Genomic DNA, 19,142 nt, shown 5'->3' with positions numbered 1-19,142 from the left:
TCTGATCTCACTAGCTCTGGCCCAGCCTTCCCTCCAGATGGGCAGAAGCCTGAGCCCTACCTAGGATGCTCTGCTGGGGGCAGTAGAGAGCAAGGAACTGAGGGTTTAGGCTGTGGGAAGAAAGGGCTGAAATATTTTTTCTTTTTCTAAGAGTGGGTGGTGGGTGGGTGTTTTCCATCCTTCCTTTATATCTTTCTTTTCATTTTGTTTTAAAGACAGGATCTTGCTATGTAGCCCAAGTTGGCTTCAAACCCATGATTCTCCTGCCTCAGCCCCTGAGCTCTGGGATCCCAGGTATGCACCACCACACATCACCAAGTGTGTTTTCAAGTTGTGGTATTTTTAAACTGGAGAAATGGCAAGTCACTAAAATATGAGTCTTATTGATGGGTATTACGTGGTATTAGTTAATCATGTTGGGCGCCACTCTGTTGTAGTGGGAGCGGTGGGGCTGCTTTCCACCACCACCTGGCTAGCTTTACCCGAAATAATTACATGGAAACTGTATTTTTTTAAATACTGCTTGGCCCATTATTTCTAGCCTTTTACTGGCTAACTCTTACATATTGATCTAACCCATTTTTAATGATCTGTGTAGCACCACAAGCTGGCTTACCAGGAAAGATCTTAACCTGTGTCTGTCTGGAGTGGGAGAATCATGGCGACTGCCTGACTCGGCTTCTTTCTCCCAGCATTCTGTTCTGTTTACTCCACCCACCTAAGGGTTGGCCTATCAAATGGGCCTAGGCAGTTTCTTTACTAATTAACCAATGAAAGCAACAGATTAGAAAGAAATCACTCCCACATCAATTGCTAATGAAGTTGAGCCCTCTCAAGTGGCCTCTCTCTGTATTGGGATGAAACCCACCATCATTATAATCTGAGTTTGTTTGTTTTATTTGGCTATTTTTGCCAGTTGCTTATGATGTGCTAGTCACAAGATGATTACCGAACTTTGACTTGCCCATAATTTTTGGTTTAACTGCTTAATTTGTAGTTTTAAATTATTTAAATGTCTTATTCTTTTTTCTTTCATTTTTGTCACATATATACACACATATAAAATAGCCTACTGAGTGGTATTTAGTGTTATCTATCCATCTATCTATCTATCTATCTTTCTATCTACCTATCAATCAATCTATCTATGTGCGTGTGTTTAGGGCTGACCACTTGATATTGGATAACCAATTAGGAGACTCATCCCAGGGAAGATTGGTTCTTCTCTCAGCAGTCATTAATTGCCTACAGTTCCTCATCCAGGGATGGGACCCTCAAGATTTCCCCATCCATGTTGCCATGTTAACTGGTATTGTCATTGTTCAAGTCTTGTTCAGGCAGCCATATTGTTGAGATGTCATGGGCACAGCTTTCCTGTCAGAGATAGAGGACACAATGTCTTGCAGATGTCCTGGTCGTCTGATTCTTACAATCTTCCCCCTACTCTTCCCAGATATTCCCCAAGCCTTAGCTGGGGCTGTGTTGTAGATGTATGTGTACTATGGAGCTGGGCACTCCATAGTAAGCTGACTGTATTCTGACTAGCTGTGAGTTTCTGTGATGGTCTCTTTCTGCTGTGTCTGCAACCCATATGATGGCTACTAATATTTTTTTTAATATCACTCATTAGACAGAGGATGAAGCAATTTCTGCTTTTTCAACTGTATGTCATTAGCATGCAGGAAGGTGTCTGGTTAAGACCACAGGGTATCTACTTAAGCATCCCTGAAAGCCAGCAGGGCAGGTCTTAGAATTCAGCCTTGTGGAGGGGTGGTGAAGACTCCAAATTCCTTCCAAGAGCTTTGCCTCCTAGGTCAGAAGTGCTCTCTCCCCCGAGGCCAAGTTGCTTCCTGCTTCAACAGGTCTCATATCCTTCTCTCAGATTCCCTACATATGGGGAAACAGAATCTACCTCCACCTACTTCCTCCCTTCCTCCCGACTCCATCTCCACTGGAAAACTTTAACCAGAAGAAGAAAGATAGGATCAAAGCTGGGCTGGGCAGGATGTTGAAACAGGATGAATGTTATGGACTTGACTTCTGAGGCCTGACACACAGGCCTGGGATCAATGAGAGGACCATTGTGTGATTCTGTCTTCTAGGGTCTGGCAATGTGAGGTCACACAGGCCACATCGGGGGTCAGATTTAACAATCAGGTCTACCGCATTCACCTCCTCCCTCGCTCTACCTCCATATTCCTGCAGGCAAGACCCACAGGAAGAGCTAGAGCAAATGCTCAGCTCCGAGCTCAGTGTCCTCAGGGTCCTGGGACCAGATGTACTAGATGTGTGTCCTAACCACATTCCTTACCACACAGAGGAATGTCCTACTGTCCCTGGAATCTCCCTGGTGCTAAGGAGCCTGTTCCCATCCCATCCCACCCAAAGGTTCAGTATAGTGCCCTGTAATTTAAAGCGACAACTCCTAAAGGCAACTACGTAAGAAAGCTTAAGATTGGTTTATCATCATCTTGTGTGTGTGTATATGTGTGTGTGTGTGAGAGAGAGAGAGAGAGACAGAGACAGAGACAGAGAGAGAGAGAGAGAGAGAGAGAGATGTGGTGGGGGCAGAAGTGTGACAGGTGAAAGTCTTTTGGGAGTCACTTCTCTCCTTCCACTGCGGGGTCCTTCTCCATATGTGTCTCCCTTACATTTGACTGTGTCCCTCTGGTCTCCGTTCTCAAATCTTTTGGATACGGCAAACTCGTTGGTGGCTTTCTGCATTTGCAATTGCAAAATTGCATGCTCTATTGTAAATCATAGTTAGAATTGTAAATTACAGTTCTGTCAATACAGAATTTTGTCAGTTTTACAATGGCCAAATAGTCACTGTAATGGTCAGTCTTGTAAGACTGATACCAATAGGAACTGCAGCTACAGCTCTCCCACCTGCAGTCGTGTGGTAATTCTGTCAGGAAGATCCAAGCTGTGGAAGTTAACTAAGCGGCCTTTGCTGTAGCCACCACCAATAATTAGCTGTAATTTTCTAAGTACAACTTCATCTTTCTGCATATCAGCAAAGCTCGCTTCCCACACCCAACCCCTGGGGCCGGAAGATGCATCTGTGGCCACCGAGCCCTTGTGACTAGAACTTCCCCGTATTCCCTCTACTGAGTGTTACTGCTGCTGCCACATCGTGCAGTGGCTCCAGGGAGTTAAGAGTCCACGACTGACAAGTAGAGGTGCCAGGCATGGCAGGTGGAACAGCAGGCTGAGGGCTCACATCTTGAACAGGAAGCAGGAAGCCAAGAAAGTGTATTGGCAATGGCAGGAGGCTTTTGAAACCTCAAAGCCTACCCCCACCCCACCCCACCCACGCCAGTGACATACTTTCTCCAGTAAGGCCACACCTCCTAAACCTATCCAAACAGCTCCACCAACTGGGGACCGTGTAGCCAAACATCTGAACCTCATTCAAACTCCCAGAGAACCTGTTTAGAACAGCAGGTCCAGAGGCTCAGAAAACGTTAAGCTAGAAGTGCACCCGAAGCTGGAAATACTGACTCAAGAGCCTTTAGTGTGTCTTGATAGTAGTTTCGAAATGGGATGAAATAATCAAGGGGATGAGCGTAAGGTCCAAGGACAGAGAAGCCTAGGGGAGTCCAGCGTGCCAAGGTCAGAGATGAGTGAGAATAAGCATGGAGGCCAACAAGGAACGTCTACAGAGGAAGGAGAACCAGGAGAGACAAGAGTCTAGCTAGAAGCCTGCACCAGAGAGGTGGAGGTAGGATGCACAGCTGAACGCTTGTGGGGCGGACAATTGGCTACCTGCCACCTCTGTCCACCCATACACTCTCTGGCATGAAAACAAAGCCCACCACCCCAAAGAGCAGAGGTCACCTCTAGTGTCTGACCTGGCAGGGAGAAACACTGCTGATCTGCAGGTCTCCCCATCTCCCTCACCCCATCTGTGGTTCCCAGGGGCAGGTCTGTGAGCCACTAGTAAGGAAGGAAAAATATCTCCAGCAGCAAGGGCCCCGTGTGCCTGCCACCCACCTTGGCACAGTTACTGTTTGAGCATCAGGTCATTAGGTCCTGAGCGGAAAGCAGCAGCTGGACTGATGTCACCCGAAGAGCGAGTCCCCTCGTGAGCACCAACTGCCACACAGAACCGCTCTGATCATCCTTTAAGCTAGAACATTCAGTCACATTCCCTCATTATCACACACTCCATACAGAGAGCACCCATCAAATGTGCATTGTCTGGCTCCCAGAGTCAAGCCATGGGGGGCAGGCTGCCATTGCTCACTCACACTAGACCATCCTAAGACATCTCCAGGGGCAGGCAGTTCAGGGATCCCTGTGCGCCCACTTCAGGGAATTCTCTTCTCTCTCTTGCCTTCTCTACTCCCTCATCTTCCCTGGCATGCCAGCTTTTCCAGTTTGAACTCTATGTATGACTGCCTCATGAACTCCATTGCACATTGGAATTACCTGGAGAATATTGTTTTCTTAAAGTACTGATGTCTGGGTCCCGTTCTGAGAGATTCTATTTTAATTGTTCCTGGATATGAACATGTTTGGAATTTTCTTTTCTTTTCTTTCCTCTTGGTTTTTTGAGACAGGGTTTCTCTGTAGCTTTGGAGTCTGTGCTAGAACTAACTCTTGTAGACCAGGCTGGCCTAGAACTTACAGAGATCCACCTGCCTCTGCCTCCTCAGTGCTGGGATTAAAGGCATGCTCTACCACTGGGTGGCCATGTTTAGGATTTTCAAAGTTCCTTGGGTAATTCTTTTTTAAATATATTTAAAAATTGCATTTATTTATTTAGATTTTTTATTTTATGTATGCATGCATGTATCACATGTCATGTATGAAGCTCAGAGAACAACTTGCAGGGCCTAAGGAATGGAATTCAGATCATTGGGCTTGGTGGCAAGCACCTCTGCCCATTGAGCCATCTTACTGTCTCCTCAGCAGTTCCGATGGGGTTTGAAGTCTGTCACTAAATAGTAAACCTGGTGCATGTTCTACAAGCTGACAAGATGAGCCGGGTCTCCCTCCGGCGTCCTGTCTTGCTTCTCCTGAACATTGCCAGGTCTGTAGGACAACAAAAGCTTTGAAACACACTTGCTCAGTTTGGATCCCACCTAGATAAAACGCATTGCTCTGTATCTCAATGGCAGACCCAGTGGAGGCTGAGACTGTCTATCTAGCTTGTAGTCTCTCTCCACCTAGAGTGTTCAAGGCTGACCTTTTATTTTAATATCAGAGTTCTAGCTTCAATCCTATGTTAAACAATAGGGAAAACAGAGTAAAGATGGGTAGAAACATCCAAGGGTATGCACCACAGACACATACACAGACGCACATGCACACACACACACCATACCACACTGTACACCACACTACACACACACCATACACCGTGCCACACCAAACACACATACCACACCACATACACCCTACACACCACTCCACACACTCACTACCCACCACACCACATATACCCTACACATCCCACCACACACACATACACACACACATGCTTGCACACACACCATACCACACTCACTATACACATTACATAGACACCATACACTATGCCACATCAAACACACATACCACACCACACACACATATACACACACACCACATGCACCAAACACACACACACATTGAATCAGACTTACAGTGGCATTCTGACAGTGTGGAATTTTCTGGTAAAGAAGAATGGACCACTGACTGACTGTACCAGTTCTTTTTGGCCACCAACCAGCTCCCAAATCACGACACAAAGACTTTTTATTAGTCTTGAATGCTCGACCTAGTTTAGGCACATTTCTGACTTGTTCTTTTAACTTACATGAACCTGTTTCTCTTCATTCGCCTTTTGACTTGGGGCTGTTTTCTTTCTTTATGCGTATCCTTCTTCCACTGCTTCTCAAGTCTGGTTGGCTGAGGGGGGAGGCTGCCTGGCTTCTTGACCCTGGAATGTCTCTCGTTTTCTCCTTCTTTTTCTCTATTTCTCCTCTCTTTGAGTCTAGCTTTCTCCCATTTATTCTTTCTGCCTGGAAGTGCTGCCTGGCCTTGCTCCGCCTAGTTACTGGCCATTCAGCCTTCGTTGGGCATGATGAAACCAATGCAACAATCTTTACATAGTTAACCACACAGCCTTCCTCTGTTAAACAGCTGCAGCACAAACAGAACACACCTTTACACGGCTAAAGTAGTATTTTGCAGCATAAATAAATGTAACACCTCTTTGCCTAGTTAAAATGATATTTCACAACAGACCCCAGTTCTTCATCATCTCTGTTTTTGTGACACTGGTTTGAAGAATTATGGGGGTTGGGGAAAATTCTGAGTCTTTAACCTCCAAAGCAGATCTTGCTCAGTGAGCTGACCTGCTCACATGTAGCATCCTCCTCCTCCTCTGAGATCCCTAACTGAGATCTAAACGTCCAAACTTACCAAATGCTATAAATGCCAAGCTCCTTGGAAATGAATATCAGCACATGTCTAGAAGGCGATTTGGTAATACGTCGTAAGAGCATGAAATACTTCTGCTTCACACCTTTTTATTCAATTATGTTGCTTCTTATCATGAGGAGATAATTAGAGCTGCGGTAAAACATTTATGTATAAAGATAGTCATCAAAGTGTTTGCACCAAAATTATGTTGCAGTAACTGTGGAGTCACTAAAAACTTTCCATACTGTACGACTATGATAAAATATAGAAAATGTTAAAACCCATGCTTCCGCATAATTTTTATGTATCTGTTTAGTGCATGAGTGCATGGCATGGAGGTCAAGGGCCAATCAAGTTGCAGGATTGGTTCTCCTTCCCCATGTGGGTTCCAGGCATTGAATTCTGGCCAAGTGCTCAACCATGTGGCTAGCCCTCAATAACCTTAATTATGTCCCAGAATCCTCTCTCACAATCTAATGCTATATGAGCACAAGTTGGGGCTGGAGAGATGACTCTGCAGACTGCGTTTACAGAGGCCCGAGTTGGGTTCCTAGCACTCGGATTAGGCAGTTCACAACTGTCTGTAACACCAGCATCAGGCAGATCGCTTCTGACCCCCATGGGTACCTGCACCCAAGTGTGCACGTGATCATGTGCACACGCAAACACACACACACACACGTAGAGTTAAAACACATTAACTTTAAATTTTTTCCATGCCTGGGATGAGGATGCAGGGCCTTATATATGCTGGGGAAGCACCCTACCGTTGAACTAAAGCCTCATGCCTTACATTGCAGTTTAATGCTAATGTGCTTCTAACACAGCTATTCACAGGAAAGCCATGGGATACGCTGAGGGCTTAACTATGGGTACCTGAATTGTATGGCTGAGATTGATTTCAATTTTTTCTGTATATCCCAAGCTTGTATTAGATCTATAATTAGAAAAAAGAAACTAAAGAGCTGGTGTGGTGTCTCTTACCTGTAATCTCAACATTTAGAAGGCTAAGACAAGTCGATAGTGAGTTTGAGGCTAGCCAAGGCTAAGATAAGTAGAAGATGAGTTTGAGGCTAGCCTAGGCTATATGTTATTTCAGCATTTGGAAGGCTAAGACAAGTAGATAATGAGTTTGAGGCTAGCCTAGGCTATATGTCATTTCAGCATTTGGAAGGCTAAGACAAGTTGATGGAGAGTTTGAGGCTAGCCTAGGCTATCTATATATCAAGATTCTTTCTCAACAACACTTCCAAAAAAGTTTTTTTTTTTATTGAAAGGATTTTATTTCTTTACAAGAAATCAAGCTTCCACCAGAGGCTGAAACGACTTCCACCTCAGAAGTGACCCCCATAAGAATTAGCCAGCACCCCCATGACTACCTGTGCATATGGGATTCCTTCTGAGTGTGTCTCTGCTTGTGGTTGCAGAGTCCCACAGCTTATGACTGAACCATGTGACATAAGGGAGGAAAACAATATATTTCATGCTGTCCCACTCAGGGCTGAGGTAAACATGCTGGACAACAGAATCCGTTTTACCTGGGAGGGTGTTCACTGGATACTCCTGCAACACTGTGAACTCAAACAAAAGCTTTGAGGATTAGCAAGGTCTTGTTCAGACATGCAAACGAGTGTTCATTCATTCTAGAACTATCTCCTGAGTGTCTTCTGTGCCAGACAAGGTTCCCACTCCTTCTAGAGACTGTTGTCAGCAGTTGAGGTTGCTGACTGATAGGGCTAAGGAGGTAAATTGGAAACTAATGTTTAAAGTTCCAGGTAAAACAGCAGAACGTCACTGTTGCAGTCACTTGGTAGGAGGTTGGGTGACAGATTTTACCAAAGTTCTTTCGCTCTCTTCCTCCTTCCCTCTCCCTCCCTGATCTCCAGATGGAGGTGATTGTTGGGGACTTTGGGATCGTGGTGGTGCCCCGGGATGCAGCTGACACAGACCGAATCATGAATCACTCCTCAATACTCCGCAAATACAAAGTGAGTCTTTCATCCCCTGCTGCTATATCCCTGAGATACAGCCCTTCTCTGAAACTTCTGGGGGCCTGGGAGAGGAGGGGAGCAAAAGTAGCTGCTTAGTTAGGATTTCTATTGCTGTAAAGAGACACCAGGGCTTCTCTGTGTAGCCTTAGCTGTCCTGAAACTCATTCAGCAGACCAGGCTGGCCTTGAATGCATAGAGATCTGCCTGCCTCTGCCTCCTGAGTGCTTCAGTTAAAGGCGAGTGCCACCACCACCCAACTTACGTCAACTTTTTTTTTTTCATTTTTTCAAGACAGGGTTTCTCTGTAGCTTTGAAAACTGTCCTGGAACTAGCTCTTGTAGACCAGGCTGGCCTCGAACTCACAGAGATCCACCTGCTTCTGCCTCCTGAGTGCTGGGATTAAAGGCGTGCGCCACCAGCTTATGTCAACTTTTATAAAGGAAAACATTTAATTGGGATGCATTACATACAGTTCAGAGGTTTAGTCCATTATTGTCTTTGTAGGAAGCATGGCAGTGTACAGGCAGACTTGGTGCTGGGGAAGGAGCTGAGAGTTCTACATCTTGATCTGCAGGCGACAGAAGGCATGTCACAGTGGGCACAGCTTGAGCATATGAGACCTCAAAGTTCACCCCCACAGTGGCACAGTTCTTCCAACAAGGCCACACCCCCATAGTTTCACTCCCTATAGGTTCAACATTCAAATACATGAGCCTGTGGGGGCCACACCCATTCAGACCACCACAGCAGTCCACAAGAGTGACTGGGTGTTTTCTGCTTTCTTTCCAGAACAACATCATGGTGGTGAAGGACGACATCAACCATCCCATGTCTGTAGTCAGCTCCACCAAGAGCAGGTATGGTTGGCAACGATCAGGGATGCTTTGGCCAAACTGGTTTAAATTTTTTCATAGCTTTCCTCAGTCAAAGGCAACCTGTCTTGGCTAATTTTTCCATTTCTCTGATAAGACACCATGACCAAGGCAACTTAGCAGAAGAAAACGTTTGCTTAGGTCTTAAGAGTAATGGCCATGGTGGGAGCAGAGCAGTGAGCAGGCAGGTGTGGTGCTAGAGCAGTCGCTGAGAGCTCACATCTTGATCCACAACCATGAGGCAGAGAGACCTCAAAGCCCACCCCAGTGGCTCGCCTCCTCCAACAAGGTCACACCTCCTAATCCTTTCCAAACAGTTCCACCAACTAGGCACCAAGTATCCAAATATATCAGTCTATGGGGGCAATTCCCATTCAAGACATTACACAACACTTAGATTCAAGTGGACACCTGCTGTCCCAGTACTCAGCCTCCTCTTTGGACTTCATGTATTTATCCCTATTTACTTTTAAATGAGGAAACAGCACATTAACTGATCTTAATTGGCTTGAGGGAAGAAGAAGTTTTTTTTTAGTTTCAGCCTCTTAGTTTCGGGTGCTGATAAAGTCATGCATTACTAGTAAAAGTATAAGCCAGGCTGCCGTTAAAAGGGTCTCAAAATTCAGAGTTTCAAACAAGGTAGCTGTATAGTTCTCACAGAAGTCCAGAGGAACTGAATCTGGTCTCTTCAGTCTGAAGCTTCCTTGTTGGGAACATACCTACTGCCAAGATTGTTCTCAGCCAGTAGGAAAGAGCAAGACGAAGACCAAGGCAGGACGTTTACCTTTAAGGTGAATCACCCAGGTACCATGGTTCATGCACTCAGGAGGTGGAGGCAGGAGGAAGACAACTCAGTGCTAGCCTGGGCTGCATAGCAAGAGCCCATCTCAAAAAATCCATGAATAGGGACTGGAGAGATGTCTCAGTGGCTAAGGGCACTGGCTGCTCTTCCAGAGGACCCAGATTGGATTCTTAGCACCCACATGGCAACTCATGACCACCCATAACTACAATTCCAGGGGCTCCAAGGCCCTCTTCTGGTCTCCACAGGCACCATACACATATGATACATAGATATTTATGCAGGCAAAACACCTGTACACATAAAATAAGACTAAGTAAATCTTTTTAAAAAGGTAAATAATGAAGTGATCCAGAGTTGTAAGTTTACCACCGGCTTGTGGACGAAGGGCCTGGGAAACGGTTTATTGTTCAGCAGCTGTATATTGAGATAGAACCGAAATGGGGAGGAATTAACATTGGGGACCGTTAGCGGTCTCTGCCATGAACTCCAAGTGGAACTGGCCTGTGAAATGGTGAGCTATATAGGACCTAGGAGTTTGGAAGTGCAAACTGAGTGCCAGGAGCATGTGCGGCATGTAAAATGAGCTGGCTCAGCGGGTAAAAAGGCACCTGCTGACAGGCCTAACCACCTAAGTTTAGTCCCTGGAACACACATGGTGGAAGGAAAGAACCAGCTCCTGAAAGTGGCCCTCTAAGTCCCGTGCTTACACTGTGGAACACACACACACACACACACACACACACTCATACACATTTGCTAATTAATTAATTGAAAAAATTCCAGATCCAGATGAGCTCACAAAGTCAAGTAGTGAAAGAGAAAGCTGCTCCCAGGATCATGGCAAGGTTTCTAGCATTTCTGTGAAGGCTGAGCTGAGGAGCAGTTAGAAGCCCCAACAGGGATGCTGGGTAACCAAAGAAGAAGAGTCCAAAGTCCAGCACTGTCATCTGGTCATGGAGCACTGCCACCTGGTCACTGTTTCAGAGAAGTCACTCAAAGAGTCTCCTGGACTTCTTCCCTTGGGAGGCAAAGACAGAGACAATCACAGGAGCAGCAGCCACTGGGAGGCTAGGGCAGAAACCAAGGATAGTGGGCAATGAAGGGGGCAGGGCTTTGATTCCAACATGGCTGCTCCTTAGACTCAGAGGCATACAAACTCCTGTATTCCATTTGGTTCAACCAGACCAGGATTTTCTGGACTTGGACTCAAACTTAGCTTCTCCACAGAGTCTGATGAAGTTGAAACTATCATTTGGAGACGACTTTTCGGAACGTTTCAATGTGCAGGGAGACACTTTAAGATGCTCCTTGTAAGGTAAAGGCAGGGCTTGCCTTGGAGCCGGGCACCACGCCAGGCTCAGTGACATCCTGGGATTGTTGTGTCAGGAATGAGCAGAGAGCTGAAGGCCAGAGGAAAAGTGTGCAGAAATCAGTTTGTCCCTGGAATCTTTCACTTATTGCTGTCCGTCCACGGGCTCATGGCTAAGGGCTCCTGGAGGAGGGAAAGGTGAGCTCACGCTGAAGAATCCTCTAAGAGACCAGTTTTCAAGAGACCAACAAGCAGAGAAACCCAAAGGGATAAACTAAGAGTTCTTAAAAATACATGCAAAAAGTCTATTAAAAGAAAAAATAATAGGAAAGCTAAAATGTTGACCCTGGGCTTGGCACAATGACTCATTTAATCCTTTAAATGATTGGCTGTAACTCACTTACATGTTACCTTAATTGTACCGAAGGAAAAACTAAAGAAAGGGGCTTAACCAACTTGCCTAACGGACCAATGAGATGGTTCTATGGGGAAAAGTGCTTGTCCCCAAGGTTGACAACCTGAGTTCAGTCCCTGGGAGCCACCTGGTAAAGGACAGAACTGAGTGCCACATATTGATTGCCCTCTGGTCTCCACACATATGCTATGGCACATGTATGTACACACAGAGAGACACACGCATGTATCTATACATCAAATAGGTAAATGTGAAAGAAAATAAGTTTCCCGAGGTGTCTTAGCTACTCAGTGGCAGGGCAGAATGAAGGTGTCGCTGGGGGTGGAGGAACAGTCTGTGTGGGGATGGGGATCTGCCGGTACTGTGCGCTCAGCCCAACAAAGGCTGCTGTCATAGCGCTGCTTAGGGCAGCTTTAGATCCTTTCCTGAGAGGCAGAGGGCCGACCAGGGCTATGTGCTTTCTCAGGCACGGCTGTCCACCTGACTGCTGTTTCTTCTCACGCAGGCTGGCCCTGCAGCATGGGGACGGCCACGTCGTGGACTACCTGTCCCAGCCTGTCATCGACTACATCCTCAAGAGTCAGCTCTACATCAACGCCTCGGGCTAGCAGCACCCAGCTGTCCACTCTACTCTCCCCATGTCCTCTGCCAACACCCCTCCAACCACTATCAGACCCCATTTTCTCCCTGCCTCTCTGTTTCTCTGTCTTCATCTTGACTGTTCTCCCCACTGACTGACGTAACCCCCACAGTGTGGGGGCCTGCGAAGAACCGTGGCATTTCCCATTCCACAGTCATCTTTGGATAAACTTTCCTCTAGTCTCCGGGTTGGGGGTGGGTAAAGGGAACAGGGTGGGAGTTGAGGAAAGTGCAGCCCTTGGAGATGTACTGGTGTCTGTCTCCCAGCATGCTCTAGAGAGGCGACTCTGGTGCCCATCCTCCCAGCATGCTCTGGGGACGTGGCTCAGGCTCTCGCCTTCCCAGCATGCCCTTTACCACAAAGGGCTACTTTTCTTTGTTTCTTTCCCTTTGTCTACTTCTTGTAGAACTTGGATGGAATCAGTGTGTGTGTGGTTTTTATGCTTGTAGTCTTGATGCTCTCCTGTGGTTTACTTCCCTTCTAACAGGACACGATAGCCAGTCTCAGCACTCCAAGTGCGTGAGGGCCACACCCAGGAAAGAAAGCAGAGCTGCTTCTGCTTCAACACACATGCACGCACACACATGCACACAGATGTACACACACATGCACTCAGATTTTCACACACACACACACACACACATACACACATACACACACACACACACCAGCAGCAACCCCAGACCCCTTTGGTCAGAAATAAGATGCTCAGGTCCTGAAACCTGGCACACAAGTCTGGGAAGAGTAGGATTTCTCAGAACTTGAGTCCCTGGTTTCATATGACCATGGTCCTGAAGTTGTGTCTCACTGGTGGCATTGTGTGGGTTCCCTGCCAACCAGGCTTTTCCAGAGAGAAGAACCCCTTAGAGGCTATGGTAAGATGCATTCCTGCTAGTGAGAGGAATCACGGGCGAGACCAATGGCTGATAGCCCATTCATCTGGAAACACGCTCAGAATCCACTTGCCCATAGAGATTCTTTGCTAATTGGGATTATTTATTGCCCCTTTGGCTGGGAACTGCAAGCTCAGTCTGATCTGGGAGAATGCAATTTGTTACCCTGAGGAGAATTCATGATCCCACGCCCTCCACCTGAGGCTGCCCAGCTGAACCTAAAGCCCTTTCTTCCTTGGGAAACGATCACCCTTGTTCCTGAATTGGCCCTATCGGTGTGCTGCAGGGCCCAGCAGCGGCAACCAATGCCCTGAAGGTTTGCCTGTCAGGAATGGGTTCACAACAGAGCTGTCACCCTATCCCCCTACTGTCCTCCCCTTCTACCTCTGAAGACAGTTTGGACCCTCACGCCCTGCCCGGAGAGCTAGTAGGAAATGACTTTTATGTTTTGTGTTTCCCATCCGGCCTCTGGCTCTTGAGTTCCTGGTTGTTCACGAGGAATGGCTCCTGAGTTCGAGGCTACTTTTAACTTCTAACACGAACATGGCCCAGGTGGGACTGAACCGGGGTAAAGCTCTCCAGCCTCTTGGCTGACTCCAGGAGGAAGAAGCAGAGGCGCGTAGAGCATTCCCGATCCATGGTTCCGTAGACTGTAGAAACGATCTCCAGAGGAAGAGATTATTTCTATAATCTAGAGGTCCGATGTCTGGCTAAAAGTCATGGGGGAAGAAAAAAAAAAAACAGAGAAAACCTGCAGAATCCGTTTGCTCCCAGGCTCATTGACATTGCGGGAGCAGAAACCCCTGGGAGTCAGTGTCTCGTGCAGGACCGTGCAGCGCACCCTGGGAAGCATGAGGAGAGATGCTGTTTCCATAGACAAAAGAAAACCGGGAGCTGGATTGCATGGCGTTTGGAAGGCTCTGGATCTGCCGAGGGCCCACATAAACAGATCCGACAAAGACTATTTTTCTTTCGTTCCTTTGGTTCGCTGTGTTCCTCCTCTGGACTCTGGTCAAGTCTCATTTGCTCCACAGCCTGAGATAAGGTCCCAGGCTAGCCCAGCATCCGCAGCGCAACAGGCAGGTAGGAGCAGGGAAGGAAAGGAAGGGGAGAAGGTGAGCTGGGAGAACAGATGCAGAAGTGGGTTTCTGGGAAGCAGGCGGGCATATTGTACCCTGGTGAGGTGTGTGGAAATGGTTTCCTTTAACAAACAGAAACGAGTCCCTTTTTGGTGAAATTGTCCATCCACTTCCCTGTCTCTTTGTCCCTCTGTTGGAGCAAAGGTAGAACTTCTCCACTCCACCCTCATCTCATGAAGAACAGCACATTGTGACTGTGACCTGCCCCAGTCAAGACAGTTTTAAGCGGTACCTCACATGTCCTCAGGATAGCCTCTAGGGTCTGACTTGTCTTCAGGGACATGCTGCTTCCTGGGAAGGCTAGCCCATCACTAGAATGGTTCAGAGATGCTGATGAAGGCACAGAAGGGAATGATCTGATCATTTCCTGCTGCCAGTAAACAACTTCCCTGCCACTTCCCCGATAGACAGACAGGAGGGAAACTTTACGAGCACTCTCCTCCAGGAAAGGGGCTGCAGCGACCCTGGGTTGCCAGTCTGCCACACTGTGTCAGTCCTGGGTAGCCTCAAGGCCCCTGGCTTTCATTTGCTTCGAATGTACATTGACCAGCAAAGGAAGTCTCTTACTGAAGTGCCTGAAATCACAGCTGGTTTCCAGAGACACTGCTCTTCCCATTTTGGCTTGGCCACATGTTCTAGTCTCAAGTTTCAGAATCTCTGAGAGAACCCACGAACTTGCTATTCAAGTAAGTAGGAAGTAAAACTTGATAATCTAATGGCATCAAAAGCCAGAAGATTACAGAGAGCCCAAATTCACTCCCTTGCTCCGATATTCTCACACACACTTGTAGGGGTCTAAGAGAAGCATGCCTTCTATTTTCTGTTTCTATTAGAAAAGAAATACCATGCCAGGTGTGGTGGCCCATACCTGCGATCCCAGCACGGAGAGCTGGGGACGGGAGGATCAGGAGTTCAAGCCCAGCCTCCAGACACATTAGACCTTGTCTCAAAACAAAAACAGCAGTGCAAAGGAAGCGTAGAAAAAGCTCAGGCTTTCTCCCCAGGTTTCAGCAGGGGAGGCAGCAGGGGAGCTAGAGAAGGATGAAGCCAGGCTGAATTCGTAGCTGACAGAATTAAGACACCTTAGAGATAGCCCGTGGTAAGAAGGAGGGTGTGATCTGCCTGGCTGACCAAACCCACACCTTCCTGTGAGCTGACTGGTAAATTCAACTCCTTGTGTGGTTTCTGTGTAGTGTGCGTTTGAATGTGTCCTAGGAGCCTGTTCCAGTTAGTTAGAAATGAGTTGTAGCACTTTCTCACCACCCTCAGTGGAGTCCCAGGGCCCTCAGCTTGATCCTCATGGGGTTGGAATGGGGAGAAGGAAGCTTTTTTTTGGTAATCATATCATCTGCTGATTTAAGAGTGAGATTTACTTTATGAAAATCAACTCATTTAATAAAAACTCCAAGTTACAATACCATTTCACAGTGAAATATTTTTTAGTAGAGTTTTGTTGCTAGACTAGTCATGGGCAAGAGTTTTATCAGCAAAATGTTTCAATTATGTTAATAAACCAGACAATGCTACTAGTGTCTTGTGTCTTTGTCCAGAACCTTCCCTATGAGCTGCTCTGAGAAGTAATCACTTTTTCTCCCTCCTGTTACGTGGTGGGAGATAACAGTTGTGAAAATATGCTTACAGCAAGCGTCGTTCCTAGTCTAGCTGATGTAACCATGTGATATAGATGGGGGGGGGCAGTGGGTAAGGATGCTTGCTGTCACCCCTGACAACCTGAGTTCAGTCCCTGGAATCCTCATGACTGAAGGAGGGAGCCAACTCCAGGAAGTTCTCTGATCTCCACAGGTCCACTGTGGCACACACAAGCCTCCCCCAACAAATCAAGTCAGCCTAGGCTACATAGTAGGGCATTCTCTCTCTCTCTCTCTCTCTCTCTCTCTCTCTCTCTCTCTCTCTCTCTCTCTCTCACACACACACACACACACACACCACCACTACCACCTCCACCACCACTGCCACCATCACCACCATCTCCACACTCAAGGATATATTAAGAGGCTAATTGGCCAATTTGTAAATTGTGCCTAAGTTTTCTCAGTTTAAGAAAAGTAATCCTTAAAGAGCAGAGAGCTGGACGGTCCATCAGGACAGAGTGCTACTGCTCTCAAAGTGGACCGGAGTTCAGTTCCCCACGCCTACATGGTGGTTCCCAACCATTCCAGTTCCTGGTACCCAAGGCCTTATTCTTGCCCCCCATGGGCACTGTATTCACACGGCATAGAAACTCATCTCCACACATGCGCAAATAATTTAAAATTAAACCTAAGATCCAGACCAGCCCACAGGGTCCACTCTTGGTTAATTTCAGTTGCTTGTTTGAAAATTTTCAAGACAAAGTCTTACGTGGTTCTCACTGGCCCCCAACTTGCTTTTGGGTTCCTTACTGATACCCTGACTGCCTCTCCCAAGAGCTGGGATTCTTCAAGTGGTGTGCTAACATGACTGGCAATTTTGTCTCTTTAATAAAATCATGAAGAAAACATATGTGTGTGAAAACTAAAAACTTGCTTAGATTTTTGGCACAATCTCCCCTAAGAAATGGTCAAGCTCACGATTTCCTTTAGTAGCATAAATAAGCAAAATGCAATGATTTGCTAATTGCTGGCTCCTGCTGTGATCTTCAGCCCTCTCGTTTCCCTTTTTAATTAGGACGTGTCTAGCTTGGCCGGTCTGAGCGGTGGCCATCAGGTTATTGTTGCCCAACCATCAGCTGTGACTCACCGGCCACAACAACACTTCCCTGTCCCAAGCCAAGGGTTAGATACATGCCAGACTCATTCCGTTCTCTTCTGTGAACATTTTGATTTTAGGATTCATAGATCTCCTCCTCCACTCTCTCCTCCTCACCCTCTTCCTCCTTGCCTCCTTCTCCTCTTCCCCCTCCTTCTTTAAACTGAGAATAATACCCACTTTGTGTGTATCCACATGGGGCTTCACGACATATCTTATGGAAGCTTGATATATTTTGTAAATTGGTTACTTGTGTTTGTATTTGCTGTTTGGTTCAGAAAGTTAACCACAGCACCTCCCCCACCTTGAGAGCATAACAATGAGTGTGTTTAAAATTAAATATAAACACTGACTTAATTTGCTAATATATATATATATATATTACAAGGTAACAATCATAAGCATTTCTTTCCTTATGTCCCACCATGAAGCTGTATATTTCAAAATTTCCCAAGAAGTTCTATGTGGCCAATAGTATAAAGAAATAAAAGAGAAATTCTACAGTTTTCCAAGTGGGAAACTTAAAACACAGTACAAACCCATAACATTCCCATGACCGTACAAAACATTAAAGAAGACACGATAAACACAGTCATGGTCCTTGAGATTTGTTCCAAACAGTGGACAGGGCTGAGTATCCTTTGACCCTTCTATCTGCCCCCCTAGAGTCCTAGAAAGAAACCACATCCTGGGAGAACACCAGGTCTCCATCTGTGGTCAGCTTTGTCTCTATGAGCCACAGAAGATCGGGGTATGTGGAGTAGTGTACCATTGCAGTTACCAGGACACCCCAGAGGAGACTGTAGGACGGTCTTCATGAATAGAGACAAGAAATCAAAAAAACATCTTTCCCCATGGGCAGGGTCAGATCAAGACTAGCCCTAGGCTTAGGGAAGGCTACTTCTGAGTCAGAGCCTTGCTTCTTTGTAGGGCCAGTTTTCCAGGCTCTCGAGAATGAGAGTGTCATTTCTACTTCAGTCCCAACAGTCACTTCACACTCCCCATCTCTACTGAGATCCGTGCCATTTGCTAAGAAAGACATCCTGATCACTTTTTGTTGTTGTTTGAGGCATGGTCTCATGTACCCCAGACTAGCCTGAAACTCACTTCATAACCAAGGATGGTAATTACTGATCCTCTGCCTCCGCCTTCAGAGTCCTGGGATTTCCGCTGTGTGGCCGCAGCCTGATTGCTGGGATCCTGAGCATTTTGCATGTGAGGCAGGAACTCCATCGATTGCACTACATCCCCACCCTAATTCTCATAACTTTCTTAACCATCCACCGGGTAGGGATTTATGATTGCAGAGGCATAGCTAGCCAGCAGTAGGTACTTCCCTTTCACCGTGTACAATTGTCCCTGAAAAATGCTTCCTTTCAAGGAACCCCTGCAAATTATAATAATAAGGGCTTGGAACAATAGAGCGTAAGACTTCCTCATCCTGGCTTACAAAGACTTCCCAGGTGTATCATTTCTGCTCTTTTGCTTCCTCCTCCTGCCCCAAGGCAGCCTTAGAAGCCACATATTATACTTGTCAGGGCTTAAATGACTGCAAAAAGTTTATAGGCTGTGGGACCGAACATGAGATAGAATTGTCAGACTGTTTCCACAGAAGACCAAGTTGTCTGACCTCTCACAACTTAGGAGTCACCGTAGACAAAACCACAATCCTCCTGTCAGTCCCTGGCGTAAAAGTCAATTCAGACCTTAACTTACTGAATTGTAATTTATTGAAAGGCATTACATATACACCCCAAACTACAGATTTTAACTTTATTTTATAGTGGATGAAAAGGACAAGAATATTAATTATAGCCTCCACCCAAGTTTGGGTTTTTCTAGAAATAATGCTTCGTGCTTGGGATACAGCATCACTGAAATCTTACGACATGCTCTCATAGCTGGAAGGAGCAGAG

At 46.4% G+C, this 19,142-nt stretch overlaps 1 protein-coding gene across 1 annotated transcript in view; it reads left to right on the top strand.

Moving 5' to 3' along the window:
* Nucleotides 1–16,009, top strand: part of Nmnat2 (nicotinamide nucleotide adenylyltransferase 2) — a 160,863-nt gene extending 144,854 nt beyond the window's left edge. The window contains exons 9-11 of the mRNA XM_057770411.1: nucleotides 8,301–8,402; nucleotides 9,195–9,262; nucleotides 12,312–16,009. Coding sequence (XP_057626394.1) covers nucleotides 8,301–8,402; nucleotides 9,195–9,262; nucleotides 12,312–12,414 — 273 coding nt within the window. The 3' untranslated portion in view covers nucleotides 12,415–16,009. The remainder of the gene's footprint in view (nucleotides 1–8,300; nucleotides 8,403–9,194; nucleotides 9,263–12,311) is intronic.
* Nucleotides 16,010–19,142: the final 3,133 nt, after the last annotated feature.

The sequence above is a fragment of the Chionomys nivalis genome, chromosome 5 (assembly GCF_950005125.1).
Source record: "Chionomys nivalis chromosome 5, mChiNiv1.1, whole genome shotgun sequence".
Classification (NCBI taxonomy): domain Eukaryota; kingdom Metazoa; phylum Chordata; class Mammalia; order Rodentia; family Cricetidae; genus Chionomys; species Chionomys nivalis.
The sequence above is the reverse complement of the archived record's forward strand: the minus strand, read 5'-3'. Positions and strand labels throughout refer to the sequence as shown.